At 40.2% G+C, this 25019-nt stretch overlaps 1 protein-coding gene across 3 annotated transcripts; it reads left to right on the forward strand.

The window, feature by feature from the left end:
• The first annotated feature begins 409 nt into the window (after positions 1-409).
• Positions 410-24914, forward strand: slc16a3a (solute carrier family 16 member 3a). 3 transcript variants are annotated; one of them, XM_087837290.1, is made up of 7 exons: positions 462-510; positions 13981-14056; positions 18051-18314; positions 19640-19783; positions 20517-21136; positions 21221-21401; positions 23492-24914. In XM_087837290.1, exons 3-7 carry the CDS (start codon positions 18092-18094, stop codon positions 23896-23898), a joined length of 1575 nt encoding a protein of 524 aa, XP_087693416.1. In that variant the 5' UTR covers positions 462-510; positions 13981-14056; positions 18051-18091; the 3' UTR covers positions 23899-24914. The 3 variants fall into 3 exon arrangements, with proteins under 3 accessions (XP_087693417.1, XP_087693416.1, XP_006806282.2); XM_087837291.1 differs by lacking the exon at positions 13981-14056 and having other exon boundaries at positions 410-510; XM_006806219.3 differs by lacking the exon at positions 462-510 and having other exon boundaries at positions 13968-14056.
• The last annotated feature ends 105 nt before the right edge of the window (positions 24915-25019 follow it).

The raw sequence follows: 25019 nt of genomic DNA on the forward strand, positions 1-25019 counted from the left end.
CCTGATTTCAGTTCATCTGCTGTGGATGTTCTTTAGGTCTGACACTTTTTTGTCCAGTTTCTTTACACTTTTAAGGGAACAATCTTAAAGCTAATCTTGAAACAACTGTGCTTTTATAAATGGGAGTCTTCTTTTTCTTATTTTGCGGTGCTTCCTCACAGGGGCGGATCTAGAAGGGTGGCAAGTGCCACCCTAAAATGATCCCTTGCCACCCCAAGTACCACCCCAGTCTTGCATATGACAGTGTTGTTTATTAAAATAAGATAGCATTAACACTTTGAGCGTAGTTACAGTCAACAGTGAATTAAAATGCTAAAACTGAATATATTGCATAGTGTTCCCCCCCCTGCACCGTTAACAAATGGTTCAGCCCATAGCAGGACCGGCTTTTTTCTTGGTTTCAGTAGCAAGCATGCTTATGATTGTGCCAGAGCACATTTTGAACAACACCATGGGAATTACGGATTTTACACAGGTGGTCGGTTGTTGCACTCTGGAAATGGAAGGAAGGTGAGTGTTATTAACCCTCTGTGGTCCACGGACACGCTGCACCTCCAAATCACATGACTGATGTAAGCTGACATAGCAACAAGCTGCAGCCACGCTGAGTCTCTATGTCAGCCCACACTGAAAGTTCAGACTTCAACGTTTTTAAATTTTAATTACAGGCCAGTAAATCCACAGTTATGGTAATATATATAAGCCACGCTTTTTTCTAAATACTGTCGTCACGTTTGTGTGCGTGTGTTTTTAAGCGTTTTCTAAGGACAGCGCGAAAACAGTAAAGAAAGGGGAAAAAGCCACCGCTTAAAAAGTCAACACTGAGATTTGGTTGTTTAGGAAGAGGGAAAAGTTTTGGGAGTGACGGTAAAGGCAGCGAGACAGAGCGAGGAGTGAGAGAGAGAGAGTTTTTAGATGTGGGAGATTTGTGACGTTTAGTGTGGAGTGGATTCTTAGTGTAGTTGTTCTGTTGTGTAGTCGTTGTTTTGTGTGTCAGTGAGGGCACTAATGAATGTCACTAAGGCACATTTGCAATGTAAACACTGTCACTAAGTAGAAAACCAGCGGAGTGATACCTCCTGTTGTCAGGCCTGCAGGTTTCTCCCTGTGCTGTTCTCCTCTGTCTTTTGGCGGACAAACTTTTTTTTTTTACTAGCACACATCATTTGTGGGGCATCTTATTGCAACACCTAATTGTTCTCTCATTTTAGTTTTAGTAACACTTTTAAATGGTTGTACAAAATGAAAAAACAGCAGGTGTATTGGCTGCATTTTTAGACAAATAGTTGTATATGTTTACAAAATGTACAATTTATATTTACTCAACATGTCTGTGGGGGGTTTTTACAATAAAAAATACTACTAGGATTTTAAGTTCAGTAATACTAATGTAGTATGTCAGTGAAAAAAAACCAACTAAATTCAGTTGAGCTGAAAAGATACCAAACAAGGCAAGGGTAAAAAAAATAAAATGAAACAATCTGAGGGTGAAATACAAACGTAAACTCAAAAGAAGTCAAAAATGGGCAGTTGTATTTCAGACCTCAGAGGGTTAATAGAACAAATCATGAAAAATTAGGTTTAAATTTTTGTTCATGACAGTGCAGATTTCTGACATTTTGTGTAATTTAAGCTGTAACAATGTGACTGTTTTCTAACAAAAAACAGTGAAACTTAAGTTAGACTTGTGTTTGTAAATGAACCACCCTGTGTTGTGTAGCTTTCTGGAGTTTATACTTATTGGGCTACATATTTATTTATTATACAGGCTATACAGTACATAAGATCAAAACTCACATGTTTTATGTAACTAAAGTGTGTAATTATGTGGGCTACAGACAATAATTAAGTTATAGACTATACTAAAACGTGTATACTTACTGCATTTGAATCATTTTAGCTATATGTAACCACCTGCATATGTATTTGGGGGGGGGGGGGAGAGGCTTTGATTTTGCCACCCTCATGCCACCCTAAGAAAATTTCTCTAGATCCGTCCCTGCTTCCTCACTCTGTCCCTGCATCCTCCTTCACGAAATCTGTGAATCTTCTCTGTGTGTTCCTTGTACGCTTGTATACTGAATGACAAAGTCTGTTGGTCTCTTTCTAGCTGCTCTATACCTTATATCCTTTGTCCAGTACATCTACTACCCCTCCTCTGCATATGTCCATAGATTCATTTCTAATCTTGTCCATCCTAGTCACTCCCAATGAAAATGCTACCTTCATCTTCACTTCCTGTCACTTTCGTTAGTGACACGATTTCCAAGCAGTGCACCTGGAAATACTTCACAGCGCTTCCATACTTTTTCATGATACAGCCTGATTCCAAAATGGATTAAAGTGAGATTTTCACCTCAGAATTCTACACCTAATACCGCATTATGACAAAGAGGGAAAATGTTTGGTTAAAATTCTTGCAAATTGATTAATACGTTAAAAACGAAACAAAAATATAATATGTACATAAGTAATCACAGATTTAGCTCAAAAGTTTTTGAAGCACTTTGGCAGCAATTACAGTCACATCTTTTTGAGTATGATGTGACAAGCTTGGCACGCATGTTTTGGGCAATCTCTCCCATTCTTCTGTGCAAACGCTCTCACGCTCCATCAGCTTGGATGGGGAGCGTCCAGTCTGGGCTCTGGCTGGTCCTGAAGACATGCCTTTGTTCTCTTGGCTGTGTGCTTAGGGCCATTGTCCTGTTAGAAGATAAAGGCCAGAGCGTTCATCGGACCAGAGAATTTTGTGGTGTGCAGTGCAGTGAGGTGTGTTCAGGCCTCAACATAGAAGAAATCAAACAGCCACTCCACAAACTCGTGGCACAACATAGAAGCGCCATCTGCATCTAAAGGACAAAGGTAATTTTTTGGAGAATGGCTGTGATCACATTTCAGACGATGAGACAGATGGTTTGAAAGAGGAGTAAGGGAGACCATTGATGTCTACTGTAAATGACCACTAGGCACCCCAGAAGCACCAACCCCCACTCACACCACACCCCAGGTGAGCTCAATAGGTTATGTGATGTGGTGTGTCATGGTCTCACATAGGGCTGCCACAAACGATTATTTTTGCGATTAGTCGACTAATCAGATCATCATCCATTGGACGTAAAACATATAGATTATTGCACCAGCAGCATCTGCTCTTATATAACTATTATTAGCTTACAGCTTTAAGTGTTTAAGGTATGTGCTAACTAAAAATAAAGACAAGATGATAGTTTATTAAATTTTAATGAAATCTGCAGATTGTTTCGGTGAAGTTTAATAAACTCCTTGCTATCTAAAATATAACAGGACACCGGAGTATATTCTCGAGCATCTCACATTTCTGATAATCAGCTGTCTGCTTGACGTTTATTCAGCTGTGTAAAAACTATAACTTTAATCTCAGCCAAACCGATTTACTCAGGAACAAATAAAATACTACAAAAAGCCAAACAATAACATTTTTAAGTTATCTAAGTGACTTATATATATTTAACCTGAGTAGCGAAAGACGGCGGTGGGTTTGAAAACGATTTGCCAAGAGTCCGGTGTTCTCACGGGCTCTGGTGAGGCTTGCCCCCGGTTAGCTATCGAGCTAGTGGGTAACAGACGTCTCCGAAAACGTCGGAGCGCTTTTGAAAATATGTGGTGTCTTGATAAACTGAGCAGATATTTGAGGTTTACACAGCTACATTCTCGCCTGAAAATATGTTAAACGTTTATTTTGTGACCCAGAAAGAATAATAAGAGTAACATTAAAACTAACTAGCTGCCGCCATTGTTGGAAACTGAGCTGGGCTGCGCTATGAATTCTGGGACAGAGCTACTTCTTCTTCTTCGGGGTTTAACGGCAGCTGACATCCTTGTACATGCAGTGCTGCCATCTTCTGTTTCAGTCCGTTATTACACTCTTAAATCCTACCACTGATTCCTGCGACTTTTGTGATCTTACAAAGCTTCAAACGACGCGTCGACTATTAAATCAGTCGTTGACGATTTTGATAGTCGACGTAATCGTGACTAGTCGACTAATCGTGGCAGCCCTAGTCTCACAGTGGTTTTACCCTTAATCCCCAGTGATGGCAATGACCCATGCCTTTTTTCCCACTTTGGCTCATATGATGACTGACATGATCAGTGGTGGGTTAAATCCATGTCCAAGGGGACAACCAAACCAGAGCATTCTCCACCATTTGTTTTTTTGGGTAAGTCTGGATTATTCTTCAAATGTCTGCACAAACTAACAGAAGCCCAGTTACCTCTTTATTCATACTCTCTAGAATTTAGGCTACTAGTTTAACATTTTACACATAGGATTGCCATTTCATAAATATCCTGGTCAAAAGAATTTACAACAATGATATTATGATGATGGCCACAAAAAGCTCCATCATACTGAGTTGAGTCCATTTGTTCCATTATTTCTACATTTCAGTTGCTCAGGTTGTATTTAATTTACGTTTATCCTAAAATAGCAAAGTTGTAACGCCGCGAATGCTGGTAAAACAATGTCAGGATTGTATGTTTGTATTTTCACTGCATCAGTGCCACAGTGAAACCAGTGGGCGGTGCTGTCAGACAGTTTCCATGCCACTGCACAACCATGACAGTTATACAACACACCACGTAGCCACTCCCTGTAGATTGTGCAGAGGTTAAGGCATCCAAGACAAGCATGGCTGTGGTGGTGAACGCTCCTAAAGCAGCTGCAAAGCTAGGTGGAAAAAACAGAGGTGGTTTTTGGAGCATGGTGTTATATATTAAGCAAACTGTTGGGCGTTATTTTAGAACATGTGCTCATTATCAGTCAGGGCAAATGGAGTGAAGTCCTAAGGGAACTAGAGGATGAAGAGGTGAGATGCATGAGTCTGAACACGCACACATGCTCCCTGTCTAGGGTTAAAGTGGGGCAGGGGGATCGTTGACGTCAGCAACCCACAGTCTCCAGCCCACAGCAACAGCGCTGCAGTTTATTTATTCCCCTGTTATTAACACTCTGTCACCTGAGGCATGGGAGCAGAATCACAGCAAACCCACTCGCCTTCAGGTGCACAATCATTTCCTTTGTGTTTTTGCTATTTAGTCCTGCACATAGTCACAGATAAGACATAGTATGAGAAAATATAGAAAGTGTTACAGCTGCTTGAATGATGAATTATGGCAGTCAGTCCTGATGTCAGTAAAGGCCTTTCTCCGCAAACAGGTCATGTGGCCGACAGGGACTAACTGACAGGAAGGTCATCAGAAAAACAGAATGATGGTGATGTGTGAATGCAAGATTTCTTTGGTCAGTGTGGGGCTGAGGTGGCGACCAAGTAATCACCACAGCCTATCGTAATAAAGGAAGGCACCTGTCAATCAAGTAATCAGCTCCAAAGCACGAGCCTCATAAATCCTTTATGCTCCAGTCAGTCAGTATTTTTATACTGACAGTAATCAATTGGTTATGTGAGGGAGCATTAAATTGACAGAAAATGAAGCTGCAGTTGTCTTCAGTGTTGCACAGTTTAGTTTTGCAGGCTGACACTTTAATGTTTTGGTTCATGCCATAGACCAAATATAAAAGAAGGCTGGAGTATGTCCTTAAAAGTGAAGACATTGAGGAAATACAATGCCGTAAAGCTGCATTATTTCAAATGGCCAGCAGGGCCCATGTGAAATAATGCCCTTTGTGGCCATTAGAAGAACTAGCTTTTGTCTCCCCTCTTCTGTGACCCGTACAAACACTTTCTTGATGAATTCCTGGGCTCAGTCTTTAGTCTTGAGTCTTACTAAATACAACATGATAATTACGCTCCACATTAGAGCTATAAGTATGTATGTAAGGGTGCAACTTTACTGCTTACTGCCCCAGAAAACCTTCTGCAGTTTATTAATATCATTTTTATGTTTAAGGTGAGTAAAACAAAACAAACACTTTGAAGAACTCCTTTTTCCCCATCAGACCCCCCGACATCTGACATAGCCCCGGCCTACAACTGAGGCAGCACGGTGGCACGGTGGTTAGCACTGTTGCCGCACAGCAAGAAGGTCCTGAGTTCAATTCCAACATCAGGCTGGGGTCTTTCTGTGTGGAGTTTGCATGTTCTCCCCTGGGTGGGTTGCGTGGGCTCCCTCCGGGTACTCCGGCGGGAGGAAGCCGGGTACTCCGGCTTCCTCCCACCGTCCAAAGACATGCAGCTTGTGGGGATAGGTTAATTGGATAATCCAAATTGCCACTAGGTGTGACTGTGTGAGTGAATGTGAGCATGAATGGTTGTCTGTCCCTGTGTGTTGGCCCTGCGACAGACTGGCGACCTGTCCAGGGTGTACCCCGCCTCTCGCCCTATGACAGCTGGGATAGGCTCCAGCGCCCCCCGCGACCCTGAAAAGGAGAAGCGGAAGCGAATGGATGGATGGATGGATATTTCTACTGTGTTTCTCATATGGTGTTTTTTTGTTTGTTTTTTTTAAATAATTGCTTTTAAATGATCTTTTTTTTTTTTGTGTGTGTGTCCCGTTTGGATTTTTAGCATCAGAATTGTTGTCTTAAGGCCAAGAAAGATGCCAAGCGGATTTATTTTACCAAGTGGATCATCATGGCCTTGCCATATTGGTCCATTTGATTGACCTTTATTATAATTATGAATTTATTTTATTTTCGGTTGCTACAAACGGGACAGACATGACTGGGGGATAGGACAGGGAGAAAGAATGAAAGAAAGAGAGGGAGAGAAAGAAAACCAGAGGGGGGAAGAGACGGTGAGAAAGGGGGGAAGAAAGAAAGAAAAACAAACAAAACACCTGGATCACCTGTATGGAGAAAAAAAAACAGAAGAGAAAGCAAACAAAAAAAAGAGCAACATAATAAAAACAGCACAATAAACTAGCTAGCAGTAGATAACAGTAGATACTAAATATTAAACAATATTGTGCAGCACACAAGATAGACAGTGCACAATGTGCTTTGAGGCAGCAGCCAAAAAAGGTGTAGTCTGCGTCTGTGAACACCCGTGTGGATCAGCATTAAATGATCTATTTGGCCACTTTACTTCTTTTTGTTTGTTTGTTTGTTTGTTTGTTTGGTATCTATTGCAGACTGCAAAGGAAGAATTTCATTGTACTGGGAAACATGTTATAATAAAAATTTGAAACTTGAAAAATCTTCACTTACATTATTAAACTAATATTATAGATTTTTTTTTAATAAAGGGGACTTCCAGTGTTTTTGTATCTAATAGGGACAGTTTTCACAGTTTTAGCTGATGAAAGTGAATGAGAAAGTTAAAAGCAGCAGAGCTCAGTCATCAGTGTTCAGTGATCCAGTTTTGGAGAAGATGCATGAAAAGATTGTTGCATTTGACCCCAGCAGATGGGTTGGACACAGATTCCCTATATTTGCCATTTTAGTGTTGGACAGTGCAGAGCTGGAGCATCAGTGACATCAAGATGCAATAATGGAAGTTCAGAAAGGAGGTACTTCAGCCAGTTTATGCATTTGTTGGTCCCATAATCAAAGACTGTGGACAAACCCTGGTCTCCTGCTCAACAGTGTAGCAGTGAACTTGAGCTTAAGAGTGTTTTCTTTCTTTCTTTTTAGCACCGTTCCAACATGCTTTGGCCTCTCCTTGTCTTTGACATCACCCTCAGGGCAACCTTCATTTTGCTTGCTCTCTTCACTTCCATCATCTTCCATTACATGTTCTTGCTGACGATCCGCTACACAGACAGAGCCACTACCAGACTGAAGAATACAGGAGCCTCTTATTAGCTTCTTAACCTGCTTACAGTCTAATATTGTTTTCAGCCTTTCTGGTGGTAAGGCACATCAGAGGTCAAACCACATCGCTAATTATAAATAATGTAATTCTATTTATTTCCATGAAAGTTTAAATATTTCTCCAAACCTTATGTTTAATAAATTATTCATCTAAAGTTACAGTACCTTGGTTGAGGAAGCTTAACGTTAGAATGTAAAATGCATTAGATTAAATTAGGTTTATTATATGTGCAATGAACATTTTCTATTAGCGTTCCTCTCATGTCCCCCGTGTCCTCTTCCCTCTCTTCTTCATCCATGTGCAGACTCGAGTGAAGTAACTCTGCTTACCTCCTCCAGACGTTGGCATAACTATGTCAGATTTTCATCTACAATCATCAGCAGTGCTCCTGCTTTCCCTCGCTGGGTTGTTGATATACATTAAGTGGCAGTCTTACTGAGTTTGTTTGTTTCCTGCTTGCTAAGCTGCAACATACTTATCTTGGTGTCCTCCCTCATCAAGTTCAAACCTGTAAAGTCAGAGAGCTTTAAACTCGAGCCTGAGGGAAACAATAAATCCTTACCTGAACCCTGTGAAATACACTGTAGACCTATCTGTGACTGTTCATGTGAATCCTGTATTAACCTACAAAAACAACAAGCCCGACAACCTTGTGGTGATTTGACCAGATCCTGTAAAGAAATGGACACTTCGTCTTAGTAGTTTTTTGGAAGAACTGCAAGCACTCACCTGTTATTTACTTAAGTGTTCATTAAAATCTTTGAACTGTTCCCACTGCATCTTGTCTTTGAGTCTTCTGACAGTTCCTTTGCTTTGTCGTTGGATTGTACTAACCATAGTTTGTCCATAACAAGCACCATGTTTGAACAATAATGTGGTTTTCATCGAGATCCTGGAACCTTGGACTCCTGAACCATCGCTTTAAACTTTTGGAGGGTATGTGCGAGTTTACAAGTATTTTGTGTACTCGGAGAAAGCATACGCCACATCCCTTGGGGCATCCTGAAGTATGTGTTATCAGCTCCATGTTGTGTGCAGTCCTGTCCATGTACAACCAAGCAAGAGCTTGGTTCACATTGCTGCCAATAAGTTGCATTCATTCATAGTGAATAAATGCACTTTGTCACAGTCTGTATTCATAACGTTTATGGACTGAATTTGTAGACACAGCCAAGAGTGGAGGGTGTTTGGCTCAGTGGCACCGGTATCACATGTCAACTGGGAGGAAGTGAGTGGTGAGAAGGAGGTCTGGAAATCTCTGCCTAGACGGCAGCTTCTGTGACCCAGACCTGGAAAAGCAGGTGGAAATGGAGGGCTGGACAGATTATAACATTTAAAGGAGAGTAAATATCAGTGTTTTATAAGAACTGGTAAAAGCTAAATAAATACATCCTTGCAATATGAGAGGCTATGTGCATTTGTTCTTTTCCTTTTTTAAAAATTAAGAAGCAGTGTGGTATTTTAAAAGGCCGTTTCATCCGCTAGAGCAGTCTTCTTCAATTCCCTGCTTACCTCACAGCTGATCCTCTTACAGTAAAGCTCAGTGCTACTTGCTGTTAGTCTTGCTATTGAGGCTATGGACACATATGATTGCTTGGAATGGCTTTTAGTTGCCAGTATATGAGGTCACCTTACATCACATCCTTTGGAGTGGACATTGACGCGCCATGTTTAACAGCTGCTGATGGCTGAAGCTCTCTTTTGTGTTTTAGTGGAGCAGTGAAGAGAGGCAGGAGCAACAGCAAAGGGTTGTGTCTTTCTTTCTGTTTTTGATACCCTGAGCTTGCTTTCTTAGGAAAACACATGACCCGTGGTGAGCATAGCAGTCACCTTGACACAACAAATTTAGCTGGGTTGTACATGGGAGTGTCTGATGGGCTAAAACATGTTGTGTCATTATTGAGGGGTGAAGAGAGCATCAAACGTAGTCACACAATTGATTTATTCAGGTCATTCAATTATTAAAGTAATTAGAAATTTCAGCCGGAGCTTTCTTTCTTTCTTTCTTTTTTCTCTCTTTTTATAAAATAAAGTTTTGAGTTACTGCATACAGTTGTAATAGTGCAAAAGTCTTGAGCCCTCATTTCTTGAAATTTTCTTCCATGGAGATAGGCCTGCTTGTAATTAAAAAAAACCAAACAAACAAAAATAATCTCAAGCAACAGTCGAGGATTTCTGACGGTCGTTTCTCAAGTTCTTCCTGTGGACATTGGCTACTTTTTCACTAATTATTTGTCAATTTTTTTATACCTGGCAATTTCCAGAGGAATGCTTTTCATTTGCTAAACTACTTAACACTGATCTGTGCATTGTTTAAGAATAAGAAGACACCTAACAAAGGTAATGAACCAGTTTTGTGTCTACACATAACAGGCAGCTTAAAATTCTATTTGAAACAGCATCAACTCTGTTATTAGCAGCTTGATGCAGAAAACAAACAAACAAACATAATGTGTTTCCATTTCTTTAGGTGAGTCTATAAAAAATGCCAAAGATTAGCACAGTTTGACAAGAATAAAATACAAGAAAATTAGCTAACAACTTTTCATAATGTATTTTAAAACTGCAGCTCTATTAGATTTAATTCAAATTTATTTCTATAGTGCCAAACCACAGCAACAGTTGCCTAAAGGCACGCTAAAGTAGAATTTAAAGCAGCTGGGATGGTCCATTTGGTAAAGTAAATCCGTTGGGCATCTTTCTTCACCTTTAGACAACAATTCTGATGGCAAAAGAGCCAAACGGGACAGGCAAAAAAAAGAAAGAAAAAGAAAAAGAGAAATTGCTTATTTATGCATTTAGCAGTTATGTGGCATTATGGTTATATTGTCTAAAAAAGTGTTTCCTACTATTGGACCACATATTCTGAACCTAATTAATACCAGCCTCTTGTCAGGTCAAGTGCCAAGCGGGTTTAAGCAGTTATTCACCCCTTACTTAAGAAGCCAGGCTCAGATATTTCAGTAATGTCAAACTTTAGACCCATCTCTAAACTTCATTTTCTGAGTAAGATCTTGAAAAAGGTTGTTCACACTCAGCTGATGGATTATCTAAACAACTCTCAAATGTTTGAAGTTTTTCAGTCCGGCTTTAAGCTGTTTCATAGCACAGAGACAGCTCTCATAAAGGTTATGAACGATATTCTGGTAGCGACGGACTGTGGTAAACATGTAGTGCTTATACTACTAGATATGACTGCTGCATTTGACGCAGTGGATCACGACCTGCTGATCTCTCGATTACAGCATTGTGTGGACATTTCTGGCTTGGCACTCCTGTGGATAAAATCATATCTCTCAAACAGGAGCTTCTGTGTTAAGTTGGGCTCGTCATCGTCCTCTGTGGCCCCTCTGCCATGGGGTGTACCACAGGGATCTATTCTTGGGCCATTACTGTTTACATTATATCTCCTGCCACTGGGTGCGATCTTTCGTAAACACAAAGTTTCATTTCATCTATATGCTGATGACTGCCAGCTTTATTTTCCTTTCAGTCATTCTGATAGCTCCCCAATTAGACTCCTGCTTGATTGACTTAGTGATGTTAAGTCATGGATGGCTCAAAACGTTTTAAATTTTAATGAACGTAAAACGGAAGCTATTCTGTTTGGCCCGAATCGTTCCTCTGATATCCGTGATGTTGACCTTGCTGCTCTGACCCCTCACCTGAAGAGCTCGATTACCAATCTTGGGTTAAAAATCGACTCTGCACTTACCTTTGATAGCCACGTGAATGGGGTGGTGAAATCGTCATTCTATCATCTCAGGCATCTGTTGAAGGTTAAACCTTTTCTTTCAAGGCGTGACTTGGAGACTGTTATCCACGCTTTTATAACCTCACGCTTGGATTATTGCAACTCCCTTTTAATAGGGGTTTGACTGGGCACTCTGACACGCCTGCAACTAGTACAGAATGCTGCGGCACGGTTTTTATCTGGTAAAAGGAAATTTGAGCACATTACTCTGGTTCTGGCCTCCCTGCACTGGCTTCCAATTGAATTTAGGATTCATTTTAAAGTTCTTTTATTGGTTTTTAAATCTTTAAATGGTCTGGCACCTATGTCCCCACTCGTTCGCTCCGGTCAGCTGAGCAGCTGTTGCTCTCAGTCCCCAAATCACGGCTGAAACTGAGAGGAGACCGAGCGTTCTCTATCGTGCTTTGGAATAATCTTCCTCTTCACATTAGGCAATCGACATCAGTGCTGGTTTTTAAATCCAGATTGAAAACGCATTTTTATTCACTGGCTTTTGACTCAGAGGTTAACTGACTTGTATTTGCCTATATTTTATTGTTTTCACTATGTTTATTATTTTATCATATTTATTATTCTTATGGTATCTATTATGTTTCTATTGTTCAGCACTTTGGTCAGCCTTGTGTGTTTTTAAAGTGCTATATAAATAAACTATGATGATGATGATGATATAGACTTGATGATTTCAACTCTCTCTTTTTTAACTTTAGAATTTTTGGTCGCTTCCTGAAAAAAATTGGGATGTTTTGACAAGTGATAGCAGTAGGGTAAATATGAACACAAAGCCTGTTTACTCCAGGTGTATAATTTGAGTTATAACTTTTCAGAATCAGAATACTTTAAAAATCCGGAAGGAAATGATGTGGTTACCGTTGCTCCTGCCACAGTACTGGGTCTGTGGATCGCAGGGTTTGTGTTTTGTGGTTTTTGAATATTCTTTGATTTATTGTTGTTCACGTGTTTGTATTTCTTGTTTCTATGATTTAGGTTTTGTTTCTTTGCTCATGTTTGACTTTATGCCTTGCTCTACAGTTTCTGGGATGATTAGAACTTAAATTGCGCTGTTGGAAATAATTTATTTTGATACTGTTTTTTTGCAAATTGTGCAGAATAATATTATTTTCGTTTTTCCTGCAGTTTATAAAGATTAGTTAATGTCAAAAATGAAACTATGGAGACAGTCAAAATAAATTTCCCGTGGTTAGAAATTATTTTATGCAACTTTTTTGTACATTTACAGTTTTGAGGGGCATATCTGAAATTTCTGTGACTACAAATATGTGTAAAAAAATGTAAATTATTTTCTTTTCTTTTTTTTTTAGTTTATTGCACTTTTTTGCACGTTATGTAGTAACTATGGACTTAATATATACATATTATTAAACTTTAGGATATATCGTTTGTATTGATGTATAGCAACTTCAAATGCTCCAAAAATGGCACTACAGCAGATATAAAGATAAGCTCTGGCGAACTTGGCTCTATGGTGGGCTTTAAAGGATTAACCCTCTATTAAGTAATGCACTATGAATCTGAAAACAAAGCTTTTTTAATAAAAACAATGTGTCCCTAACCCAGAGACACATGGCCTGAGGGGTTATGTCTACAGGTTGTTTTTTCTTCTATCTTATTTTCATGAACATAATGTCTCTGAAACACTTTTTTTTTTCAGACTTTCACTCTTATTGACTTATAACAAATTTCACATTAGGTTGGCACTTTTGGATTGACTGGACACTTAGTTTAGTACCTAACTAAAGCTAATCTGGAGCGATTGAACTCTTCTGTTGCGTGTAAAGATGTTTGGAACTTGTAGCCTCTTTGGAGCATATTACCTGCTGTCCATGCAACAACTTTGCATTCTATCCAAATTGGCTGTTTTGCCAACCATACCTAACAAACATACCCGTGAAGGCCCACTGTGGGAAGGTATGGGTGAGCTATGGGACTGTGTGGGCAGGGCAAACCCACATTTATTCTATGCGGTCCCCACTGTGTGTCACACAGAGTCCACAGCAGTATTTGATTTCAAATACCTTTTTATTGACGTCCTCCAAACAAATTAAATGAATCTGTATGCTTGGATTTCTACAACAATGTCACTGCTGTTGCAAACAACACCCAGAAAATCGTTTTATAGGCTTTTCAAAACCCAGCCTTTATTTTGTGCAACTGAATAATTAAAGGCAGATTTTAGGCTTGATTTAATTGTTATTACATCCATGTCACTACATCCAGCTGCATGCCTATATTGAGACTTCCTATCTGAAATCCATAATACTCCCATGGGATGCACTCCTAAGGAAAACAGTAATCACCTGTTCCGGTATCACCTAGACTATCCAATAAAAACAAAGGACTAAAAAAGCAAAGCTCATCATTGGATGCTGCTGAGTGACGTCAGTGCAGTGTAGGCTTTAGGACCCAGCAGCAAGGGGGCTTCCTTGTATATGCCGTTGTGATGATCTGCAGGCAGACGTGCGGGGAGGAACGCGCATCTCCGGTGCTGAAGCAGAAGGCTGGAAGAAGGGCAGGACAGCATCACCCGGTAAGACACTCAACAGTTGTTCTGTGTGAGCATTGATTTAGCTCCTGATGTCACTGATGGAACCGTTAACTCTCCCTGTTATATACAGTATATGTGTTATATAGAAATTCAACTTCGTTCAGAGACGATTGGAGCAGAAAAGTCTCTGTCACAGTGACACATCTTCATGGGACTCGTGATAGCTCAATTTTCATGCATGTTTCCTCACGCGATTCTGACTGCGTGTCGTGATAGTGTTTTGACAAAGGTGTGCGTCAGTATTCAGGGATAATAGCTTATAGGCTTTTCACGATGCAACCCCCCCTGTTGGGATGTGAGTGGCGATGGTAAACACACAGCAAGGATTTGTTGCTTTAGTCTTGAAACTTTTATCTTAAAATGTTGAAATCAAAATTGTATTGGAATCGAAATATTGTTAATGTCAAATTGTCGAATTCATACCTCAATTAATTTATTAAAAAAAACAAAGACACATGCTAAACAAAAAGACTGAATTAAAAATAAATCAATAAGCCAATGACATCATCAAAGCTATAAAAGCCCTTTTAAGTTATTTTGTATACATTTTCTCAACCTTACTGTTTCAAATATTTTGTATACATTTCCTGACTTTAGACTTCTGGTTTACATTGTTTTATTTAAAAAATGTGAGAAATGTTGAATATTTTTTGTTAAATTTTCTTCTAAAAGGCACAAAGATGAATGATCATCCACTGGATAAAGGCATATTTCTAACATAAAATAAAGTATAATCACTTTACTTTCTTTTTCGGTCTTTACACAAACTGTATATAAAAGATAAAAAATAAACATAAGGCTTAAAAGGCTTCTTTCTCATGGAAAGCAAAGGGATACTTTGTGCTTTCAAAAAGAAAGTAATTTATGGTCTCAGTCACTAGTTTTAAGTATTACTGAAAACAACATCTTCTCTTTAAAATGTGGTTAAAAAAAAAACCTGTTACTAATACTAATAGTACTAAAACAGTAATCTTAAGGTAAGTCTGACAATTCAAAATCAAAAACAGCACCACTGAAAGTTAAGAGCTGCTAAAATAACAATGAAGAAAATCCAATAAAATTCTCAGTGTGGCTTTTTTCCTGGGTGTAGCAATAAACATCCACACAGAAGAGGGTTTATAAGATTTAGCTGAGTTAGAAGTTAGCAGGAAGTTAGCTACCTAGTTTAAATCTAAATATAATATTCCACCTGCTAACTCACTAAAAAACAGACAAAAAATACAGCTCTGCTGTTAGTTTGCACAGGAACAGACGGAAAACCACACAGCAGCGATGTGGGGAGGGTTCATGTGCTAAAATAATGTGCTAATATAAACACATTAGCAGAGGGAGGCTGTAGAATAAATTATTCTCAGTCTGCTGGAAAGAGTAAAGAGTGATTCAAATGTTGGGTACCTGGGACACCATGAGACCATGGGGTGCAGTGTACACAGTGAGCTGTTAAAAACTGAGCTTGTAGATGTGCCGTGCATGAGTAATACTTATAAAAAGCTTGAAAGGTCTAAAAGAAACACAGATTCTTTTTGAAGTGTATTTCTATTAACTAAAGAAGACATAAACAAGTTAAGACACTTTGAACCAGGCACAGGGTCGATACACCATCACCTAAAATCAGATTACAGTGGCCATGTCTGTCTTTTATATACAGTCTCTGGGTTTGTGTGAACTCTTGAGAGAAATATGTAACTCGTTAGCAGAAAAATGCTTCAAAATGCTGGATGTTGTGTTCATAGTGAAGCAAGTGTTTTTAGAGTGTTTTGCTGAAAACAGCTGTCTGAAAATAAAGTGATGGTTTGAGTGAAACAGTTATTAACCTCAGTAAAAACAAATACTCTCTGTTGAGCACAACACAGGAAAGGGGACAATTGTGAGTTAATCAGTGTGAGTACACATCGTAAATTGATCCACTGTTACCATGGAGATATTGATTAGTGCAGTTTTAAAGTCCCAGCACAAAACAGTCATTCCTTCATGATATTATACCATAACTGTACTTTGTTCTTCCTATAAATAACAATAAACTATAGAGGGCCAACCTATAAAGTTACAGAATATACAATATTACATATATTTTTAATTTGTTACCTTTCTTGCCTAGAGAAAAAGAAAACAGCATTTTTTAAAAGCTAAAAATGAAAAAAATCTTACTGAAGTAGTTTTAAAAAATATACTTAAAATATTTTTGTAAAAGAAAAATTCAGATTTTATTTATTCAATAATGTATTTAGGTTTGGGGCAATTACCATTAAGGCCTTAAAACTACACTCCCTAATTTTGTGAATGCATGCAGCAGAAAACTTAAAATGCAACATTTCAGTGTTTTGGCTCATCCGTCTGCGACGACAGAGTGCACTTAAGTTATTTGTGGATAAGCAGTGCAGCATAAATCAAGTCGATTTTAGCAAAGATGTAACTTTATCTGTTTTTCAAGGACACTCTGAACATTTTGGAAAGCAGATCACGGTCCAAACAATAGTCCTAAGACATGTTCCTTATTGTGACTGTGTAATAATGTAGGATATTGCCCTGGGGACTGAGCATTGCACAGGCTCTGGTGGCCTGCGGGGTTTTTTAAATTTGTTTAGGTTGGTCACGTCACAATCCTGACAGCACGAGGCTTGAAATGCTCGTGTTTCGTAGAGACAAAGGATTGCTGATTGTTTAACCAGCAGCCTGCATTTCAATCCTTCTCTTTCTTCAGGCGATCGTAAATTAACTGATGGAGCCACTGGCTGTTTCCTCACTGTCCCACCAGCAGCTGAGCATCTAAGCAGCTAAGCCAACCCCTCCTCCACGCCAAAATAAAAACAGATATATTATTTTGGATTTACATACAATACATGAAACTATTGGGGTGTAAGTGGTGGTGCTGATGTATGGTTGTGAGGTAAAAGCCAATGATCGCTCCAGAGGACCAGTGAGCCTGTAAATCTCTGAGCTAGTCCATTACAAAGCATTATAGGATGACTCTGCTGTCTTATAAATAACAACTGGTTGAAGCAGATGAGGCCGAACAAGCATTAACAGTTGTATTAAAATAAGATAAGACTCTTTATATTTGAACAAGTTTTAACACTTACCAGTGGTTTATTTACCTAGTTAGTTAATAGTAAATACAGTGATGAGTTATTTTGATTTCTTTAATCTCTACTTTAGCAATTTTACTTGGAAAGAAACGATAATATTTCAGGATTAAACTGTTTTCTTGGTCTTTTACTTTACACACAGAAAATCTGTTTGCTGGTCAGTTCTTAAATAATCCACAAAGGTTTTGGAGACATAAAAAATGAATTACATGAGTCATCGATTGTTATGACGTCTGTCTAAAGTCTGTGACCACCATCTTATCTTTCCACTCGTGTAAGTGGGAGAGGGGAAAACATAAAACATGGGATCCATTGCATTGAGGTGAGGTGTCAGACTCGGTCAACCAACAACAAAACTCCTCGGTGTCTTTGGTTTGGGATAATTGTTGGAACCAAACTAACGACGTTTCCACACATGCACTGCAGTGGCAATGGGACGTTTTCTGTTTGTTATCATCTTGGAACATCTGATTAAATTATGATACATCTGTCACCTCGATGTATTTAAACTACCGAGGCCACATTTTTTAGAATGTGTGGCTAACAAGATGTGCAATACATTAAAAAATGAATATAAAGTGTGCACTCTTTGTTTCATTTGACAGTTTTGAGTCTTTGTGGGTGTTCACGGATCCTGTCTACTAAAAATCTTTCTTCTCTGCCAATCAGCATAACTTGAGTCTAGAGCTGTTGATGCACATGATGTAACACAGTGAAGACTTGTGGACTGAGAGCTAGCCATGCTTAGAGTACCATGCACCTCTCTGATTCCTCATAATTACAGAGAACAGATGTTGTTGCAGTTATTAGAACATGGGCACTTCATGCAGGACTGAATTAGACACAAACTAAATCCCCGTCTTGCTGTTACTTTTATTTATTTTTTCCAGCTTCTCCATTTGCCTTCTTTAAGATACAGCCCTAAAGAACTATGGGAGGTGTTGCATTGGATGTGGGTGATTCCAGGGTGAAGGCTCCAGACGGAGGCTGGGGCTGGGCAGTGCTGGCTGGCTGTTTTGTCATCACAGGCTTCTCCTACGCTTTCCCAAAAGCGATCAGCGTTTTTTTCAAAGAGCTGATCAGGGAGTTTGGTGTTGGATACAGCGACACTGCATGGATCTCCTCCATACTGCTGGCCATGCTCTATGGCACAGGTAGGCTGTTACACGTTGTATTCAGTATATAACTCTTTGTACTTATGCAGTTCTTTAATTTAAAAAAATACTGCAATAGAAGCTTTTTGAAACTCCCTTTTGCCCCATTTCATCCTAAACATTTGTTAGAAATATGTTATTTTCAAGTTAAGCACTGAACACTGGAGACAGGCACAGAACAAAACTCCACAGTCTGCAGCCCTGGATCAAACATAACAGGAATCCCGGAAGCGTGAGCAGGACAGGAAGAGGGAAACACACACCATGCTCAGATGTCATGTTTTCAGCTAGTAGCTCTTTGCGAATCGACTTATTGGTGCAAAAGATAAGATAAAACTTTATTAATCCCTCGGGTGGGTTCCTCTGGGAAATTTAGTTTCCAAAAAAGCACAGCACCGACAGAAGTTACAGAGTTACAGAATATTGTGTATATATATATATACACATATATAAATACAAAGACATATATAGATAAAATATACAAAGGGGATAAATAGAATAAATAGGAATAAAAATAAAAATAAAAATACAAGTGAATTGCACATTTCAAGTATGGAGTCTATTGCACTGTTGACTATTAACAAAAAGTATTGCACAGTGAAGTGGAGAGCCACTACAGCTTAGTTGTCCCCCCCTCCTTTGTCCTCCTGTTTCCCCTCCCTCTCCCCTCCAGAGAGGAGTTAAACAGTCTGATGGTGTGTGGGACAAACGAGTTTTTAAGTCTGTTGGTTCAGTGACAGCAACCTGTCACTGAACAGACTCTTCTGGTTGTTTATGGCCATGTGCAGAGGATGCCCAGCATTGTCCATAATGTCCAGCAGCTTCTTTAGTGTCCTTTTCTCTGCCACTGACACCAGAGTGTCCAGCTTCATGCCGACCACACAGCCAGCCTTCCTGATCAGTTTTTCCAGCCTGGATGAGTCCTTCTTTGCTGTGCTGCTCCCAAAAATTTTTTTTTTTTTTGCTGTCAAACTGTGTAATCCATGGCATCACCCTAAGATTCAGATAAAGAAATTGGAACAAATTGTGTGTTAATTAAAAAGTGTCTCTTTGCAAATTTGTCTGACGTGCAGACACAAACACTGGTTCGTTTCTTGAGCTTTGTGTAAAGAAATAAGGGTTAGCTCGAGGATTTGATGATCTCATTATGAAAATAATGTATCTGCATATTCTCAGAGGGATATTTTATATCATATTAACAAAGATATAAAATGTGAAATTTTGGAAAATGCTTGTGTTTGTACCTTAATACTCGCCGCTTTTCTTTTCATGTGCTGCACACTGCGCCTGATGCATGCAGTCATACTATGTTACACTTTGTCCAGGTCCCCTGTGCAGCGTGCTGGTGAACCGCTTCGGCTGTCGTCCAGTCATGATGGTGGGGGGCCTCTTTGCCTCTCTGGGAATGATTCTGGCCTCCTTTGCCACAAGTATCATCCACATCTACCTCACTGCTGGAGTCATTACAGGTCACGAACACTTGTACATTGTCAAATAAAATCACTTTACGTCCAATAAATTAAGAATAGATTACAATACAATTATTAGAAGAATGCATTAATGTTTTTCCTATATTTCAATACATCATAATCAAATTATCCCTGCTTGTTCTGCATTTGTTTTTCCTTCCTGCGCCCTCCCCCATTGGGCTTTTTATAAGCTGCTTAGGTTTATAAACACCAAAAGGTGCTTTGTAAGGTACACCGGCTTACGACTACTTGGTTAAGTTTGGGAAATATTGTGGTCTGGGCTCAAATAAGCCGCTTCACCAAAGGACACCTTGTGTTTATCTGAGACAAGCCTGCAGCTTTGATAAAGAGAGCACCCCGGTGTGCCGCCTGGGTTAAGGTTACAGTGAAAGTATACTCCACCACACGTGCTTATCGGATCATTGAGCAGCATTTGAAACCGTAATGTAGGTTAGTGGTGCAAAGGTTACAAGGTAACAACAGCACAAATACTTGCTGTCAGAAAGTTTGCATCATTATACCCATTAAGAGATATTAAATCATATGGCTGATGTCATGTAAACAAGCTCTGCATGAGCATATCTCAAACATTAGAGTAAGGTTAGAAACATCTTGAAATGCTTGTCTCCATATCATGTAGAAATGTAGGGGAAAAGAAAACTTTGTTAATGAAAGCAGGTAAGTTCAAGTTAAAAAGGCTGAAGAGTGTAACCCTTTCTTTCATTTGCTGCAGGTCTTGGATTAGCTCTGAACTTCCAACCTTCTCTGATTATGTTGAACCGTTACTTCAGCGAGAAGCGTCCTCTGGCCAATGGCCTTTCAGCAGCAGGAAGCCCCGTGGCCCTTTGCTGCCTCTCGCCACTGGGACAGGTCCTTCAGTATCAGTATGGATGGAGGGGAGGATTTCTTATCCTTGGTGGTATCCTGCTGAACTGCTGTGTGTGCGGGGCCCTCATGAAGCCTCTGGTGGCCCCAAGAAACCTCAAGGCCAAGAGCTTAGAAGAGGACAACGACAAGGAGGAAGAGGGGAAAGAGGAGAAGAAGAAGCCAAAAGCCAAACTTCTGGACTTCTCCGTGTTTAAAGATGGTGGCTTTGTCATCTATACTGTGGCGGCGTCCATCATGGTGCTGGGACTGTTCGTGCCTCCTGTGTTTGTTGTTAGTTACGCTAAGGAGCTGGGAAATGAAGACACCAAATCTGCTTTACTGCTTACTATCCTGGGATTCATTGATATTTTTGCACGGCCAACGTGCGGTATAATCGCTGGACTCAAATGGGTCCGGCCTCGCTGCGTCTACCTCTTCAGCTTTGCTATGCTCTTCAATGGAGTCACTGACCTGATTGGCTCACAGGTGAGGGGTCACATACTTCCTTGAACTGGAAAATGAAGTCCAAACATTGAAGGTTTCTGTTCATTATTTTATGTTTGTTCCCAGGCCAAAGACTATGCCTCGCTGGTGGTATTCTGTATCTTTTTTGGCATCTCCTATGGGATGGTGGGTGCCCTACAGTTTGAAGTTCTCATGGCAATTGTCGGTACTGAGAAGTTCTCCAGTGCCATTGGCCTTGTGCTTCTCATGGAGGCCATTGCTGTGCTGGTGGGGCCACCGGGTGCAGGTCAGTGTCACCATCCCGTGTTCCCGTTACTTCCTGTTTTACTTTGGTAGTCTCCCGTCTGTGCCATGTTTTGCTTTGCTTCTCTTACTTTGACGGTACCCTGTCTCATGTGTTTAGCTTTGCATCCTCTGTCTCGTTGTGTGTAATTTGGCCCAGCTGCGTTCCTCCTGAGCTTCCTGTTCCCTCGTCATTCTCTGTGTATTTAAGCCTTTTGTTTTCTTCTGTCCAATGTCGCAGTTTCCCTCATTCATGGCTGTGTTTCCCAGTTTGCCTCTTTGTTTACTAGTTCATACATGTCCCAGTATAGTTTTGCGTCATTTCCCTTGTGTCAGCAATAAAGCTGCTTTTGAGTTTACATTTGGCCTCCGTGAAGTCTGCGTTTAAAAGGAAGACTTGCTTTATTTGGTAGTAGCTGATTGTGAGCCAAACAGGAAGATATGAGGTTGTATTCAAGACCAACGGTTCATAGTTGGGACTTTAGTGATTATTTAATTGGCTCATGTCTTATACACAGTTCAGTAGCTGTAGAACCGCTGTTAACAAAAATAACTTGAAGTAACTGTTCTCTGTACCACTTTATCACTATCTCAAATCATGTGAAAGATTTAAGATTTTCACCCACTCTTCTTTACAGCATTACTTCAGGTCATGGAGGTTTGCTGGCATTCAATTAAGCACAGCTCTCTTACCACAGCGTTTAAATCAGGTTGAGATCCATTGCAACACTTTTTTTCATATATTCTGTTGCAGCTTGGCTGCCGTGCTTGGGGTCAACATCCCGCTGCAACAAAACAAACACAAATCCTCACTCCTCCACCACCGTGCATGAGATGTAGCGCTGTGCCTAATGGCCATCTCCACTTTGGTTTCATCTGTCCAGAGGACATTGTTCATACATATTTCATCTTTTTCTAACCTGGACAGTCATGAGCATGCTAATTGTAGCCAGTAAAGACCAGGCTGGTAAACTGCCAAAATGATTTTTAAAGAGGTGTTCACATTGCTGATGATCAATTAGTCAAAACCATTTGATAAACAGCACCTGGCTCATGCCCACATAGCAAAATTGGTATGGCTCGGATCGGGCCCACACATGGGCCAGCACAAGGCCAGTTGCAGACACACTGGTGGTCCTGTGCTGGCCCATGTGTGGGCCACCTCTGGCAAACCTGATCTGAGCCACCAAGGGGCCGTCATTCTTTGCAGTATGTGGGCCATCTGTAGGGGATGTGCAGCCACAGGCCAGTTGTAGACACACTGCTGGCCCAGAACAGTTTCAGCTCTGGCCCCAGATGTCAGCCTAATGTTGTTATTACATGGCTTGATTAAGGTACACATGTGCCAGAAGTGCTCTATACAACATGCCACATTCACCCAATCGCACACTTTCTCTAAACTGAGCGCTTCCTAACTACATTCATTCACATAAACACTCTTGACATGCAGACTGGAGGAGACAGGGAACCACTAACCTCCCGATCAGTCGGTGACCTGCTCCACCTCCTGAGCTACAGCCATCCACTGGCAAAGATGAGTAAACCGTCACTAGGTTTTGGATAAAGTGTACACTCACAAACCTGTCAAACCTGCATTTGACACATTGGCTACCATAGCAGTGTAGTATTGCAACATGGCATTTGAGTCTTCTAACTAAAATAGGACAATAGGAACATAAACAGTGGCATCATTGCCAGACCTAGCGCACGTCTGGTTGACATACACTCTGCCATGACACCGGTCAGTCAGAAGTGCCAGCTTGACACCAGATCCGGGCCAGACCTGCTTGCTATGTGGGTACTTACCCTTTTAATTGCTTTGGACTGGTAAACATGCACTTAGTTTTTTTTATTGGACTGCATGTATACTTCATAAAAACTGTTCATATGTTAGGGTTAGTTACTTTCTGTCTACAGTTTTATTGTACAGGATGATTTAAGCACATTTTATGAGTTATGAGTGCAGAAATTCAAATAATTATAAAGAATCCATAAACGTGTCACTATATGTTTATTTAAACCAGCATCGCCACAAATGAAGCGAAATCATTTCTACTATATCATTGCATCTTTCACTGTGTTCTTCCGTTTCAGGCCGACTGCTCGATGCCACCAAGAAATACATGTACGTCTTCCTGCTGGCAGGAAGCGAGGTGGTCCTCTCCGCTGTGGTTCTAGCTACCTGCAACTTCTTCTTTATCAAAAGGAAGCCCCAGGAGCCATCTCAGAAACTTGAGTGCATCACAGTCACAGATGACACCAACACAGAAGTATGCAGCAGGCCTTCGGAGGTAAATGATGAAGAGGAGAAGGGAGAGAGAGAGGAGCAAGAGAAGGAAACAAAGAGGGAGGCATTGAAGGAGGAGGAGGAAAAAGACAAAAAAAAAGTAGACGAGGTCAGGCCAAAGAGCGTAACAGTGGACTCACAGGAAGTGGAAAAGTTCTTGAAAGAGCCCCAATTAAATGGTGGCATGACCACCAGTCCTGAAACATGCCTGTGAAAATGGGTAGAAGATGCCAGACAGGATTATTTTCCACACAGCTCAGTGACGTGAATGGGACCACACCGTACTGGATAGTTATTCCCCATGATGTAATGTTTACCCCAGGTGTTCATGTCTGATATGGCTGATTAGAGTCACTGCCGTATCAAATACTAATAGTTCTGTGAGCAATATTTTATCTCTAGATGTTTTTAGTGTGGTTAGCTGTCACAATACTGCCTTGTCTATACAGTTCATGTTAAAAGCCACCAGCAAATAAAGTTGAGGGATAATTTGAAAGAATATTCTGTGTTTTTACACATGAGAAATTCAGTAAATGTTGTGTAAAAGGCTGTTTCAGCTTGTTTTAAAGGGTCAGGAAAGCTTTATGTAATGATGGTTGTGTAATAACCAGAAGCTCTTCTCCACCCGATGTCCAAAGCTGAAAATGATCTTCCCACCTGATCTGTGCCGTCACCATTGAGATTGATAAAACGATGTTTTTTAGGACGAACTTTCTAAAGGTTGTTCCCAGACAAGTGGTAGCTGTGTGTGGATTAGAGGCAGGCTCCAAATATTATTTGTAGCTTCGCTGTGATGTTAGGATTAGTTAAAAGTGTGATGTTTTAAAGAAGGAAGCAGTCGGTTCAGTCTGAAGTGCTTTTGGTTGAAGGCACCGATCTCTCTCACCCTCCTTCACTATCATGAAGATGTTTTCAATGCACTGTGGTACATGTGTTTGACTGTGGGTATCTGTTGTTGGGCTTAATGTGCTGATTGTGTTGTTCATCCCCCAAAAGCACCAAGTTACGCTACAAAGCAAGTTATATACAGATAGGATAAAGACGCAGTGTGTTTGTATGGACCAAAGGACAGGCTGACTATATGTGTGTCCCTTTAGGATGAAACAGGTGTGGTTAAAGCATCGATTTACTGATGACGATAAAGCTTTTTCCTCATGTTGCCTACATGCTTTGTACTGCCTGTACTGTTTGTGTTTCAGTGAAACAGAACATTAAAGGGATTGTTTTGGCTTTGTGTGACTCATTTTAATTTTCACAGAAATAAGTGCAGAGATGCAAACTTAGTGAATGTTTGAAAGATGGCAGAAAGCATGAAAGGAACTCCTGGGATGGAAC

Source organism: Neolamprologus brichardi, unplaced genomic scaffold, assembly GCF_056152115.1.
Source record: "Neolamprologus brichardi isolate AB-2024 unplaced genomic scaffold, ASM5615211v1 NODE_ptg000031l+_length_7269946_cov_1, whole genome shotgun sequence".
Lineage (NCBI taxonomy): Eukaryota > Metazoa > Chordata > Actinopteri > Cichliformes > Cichlidae > Neolamprologus > Neolamprologus brichardi.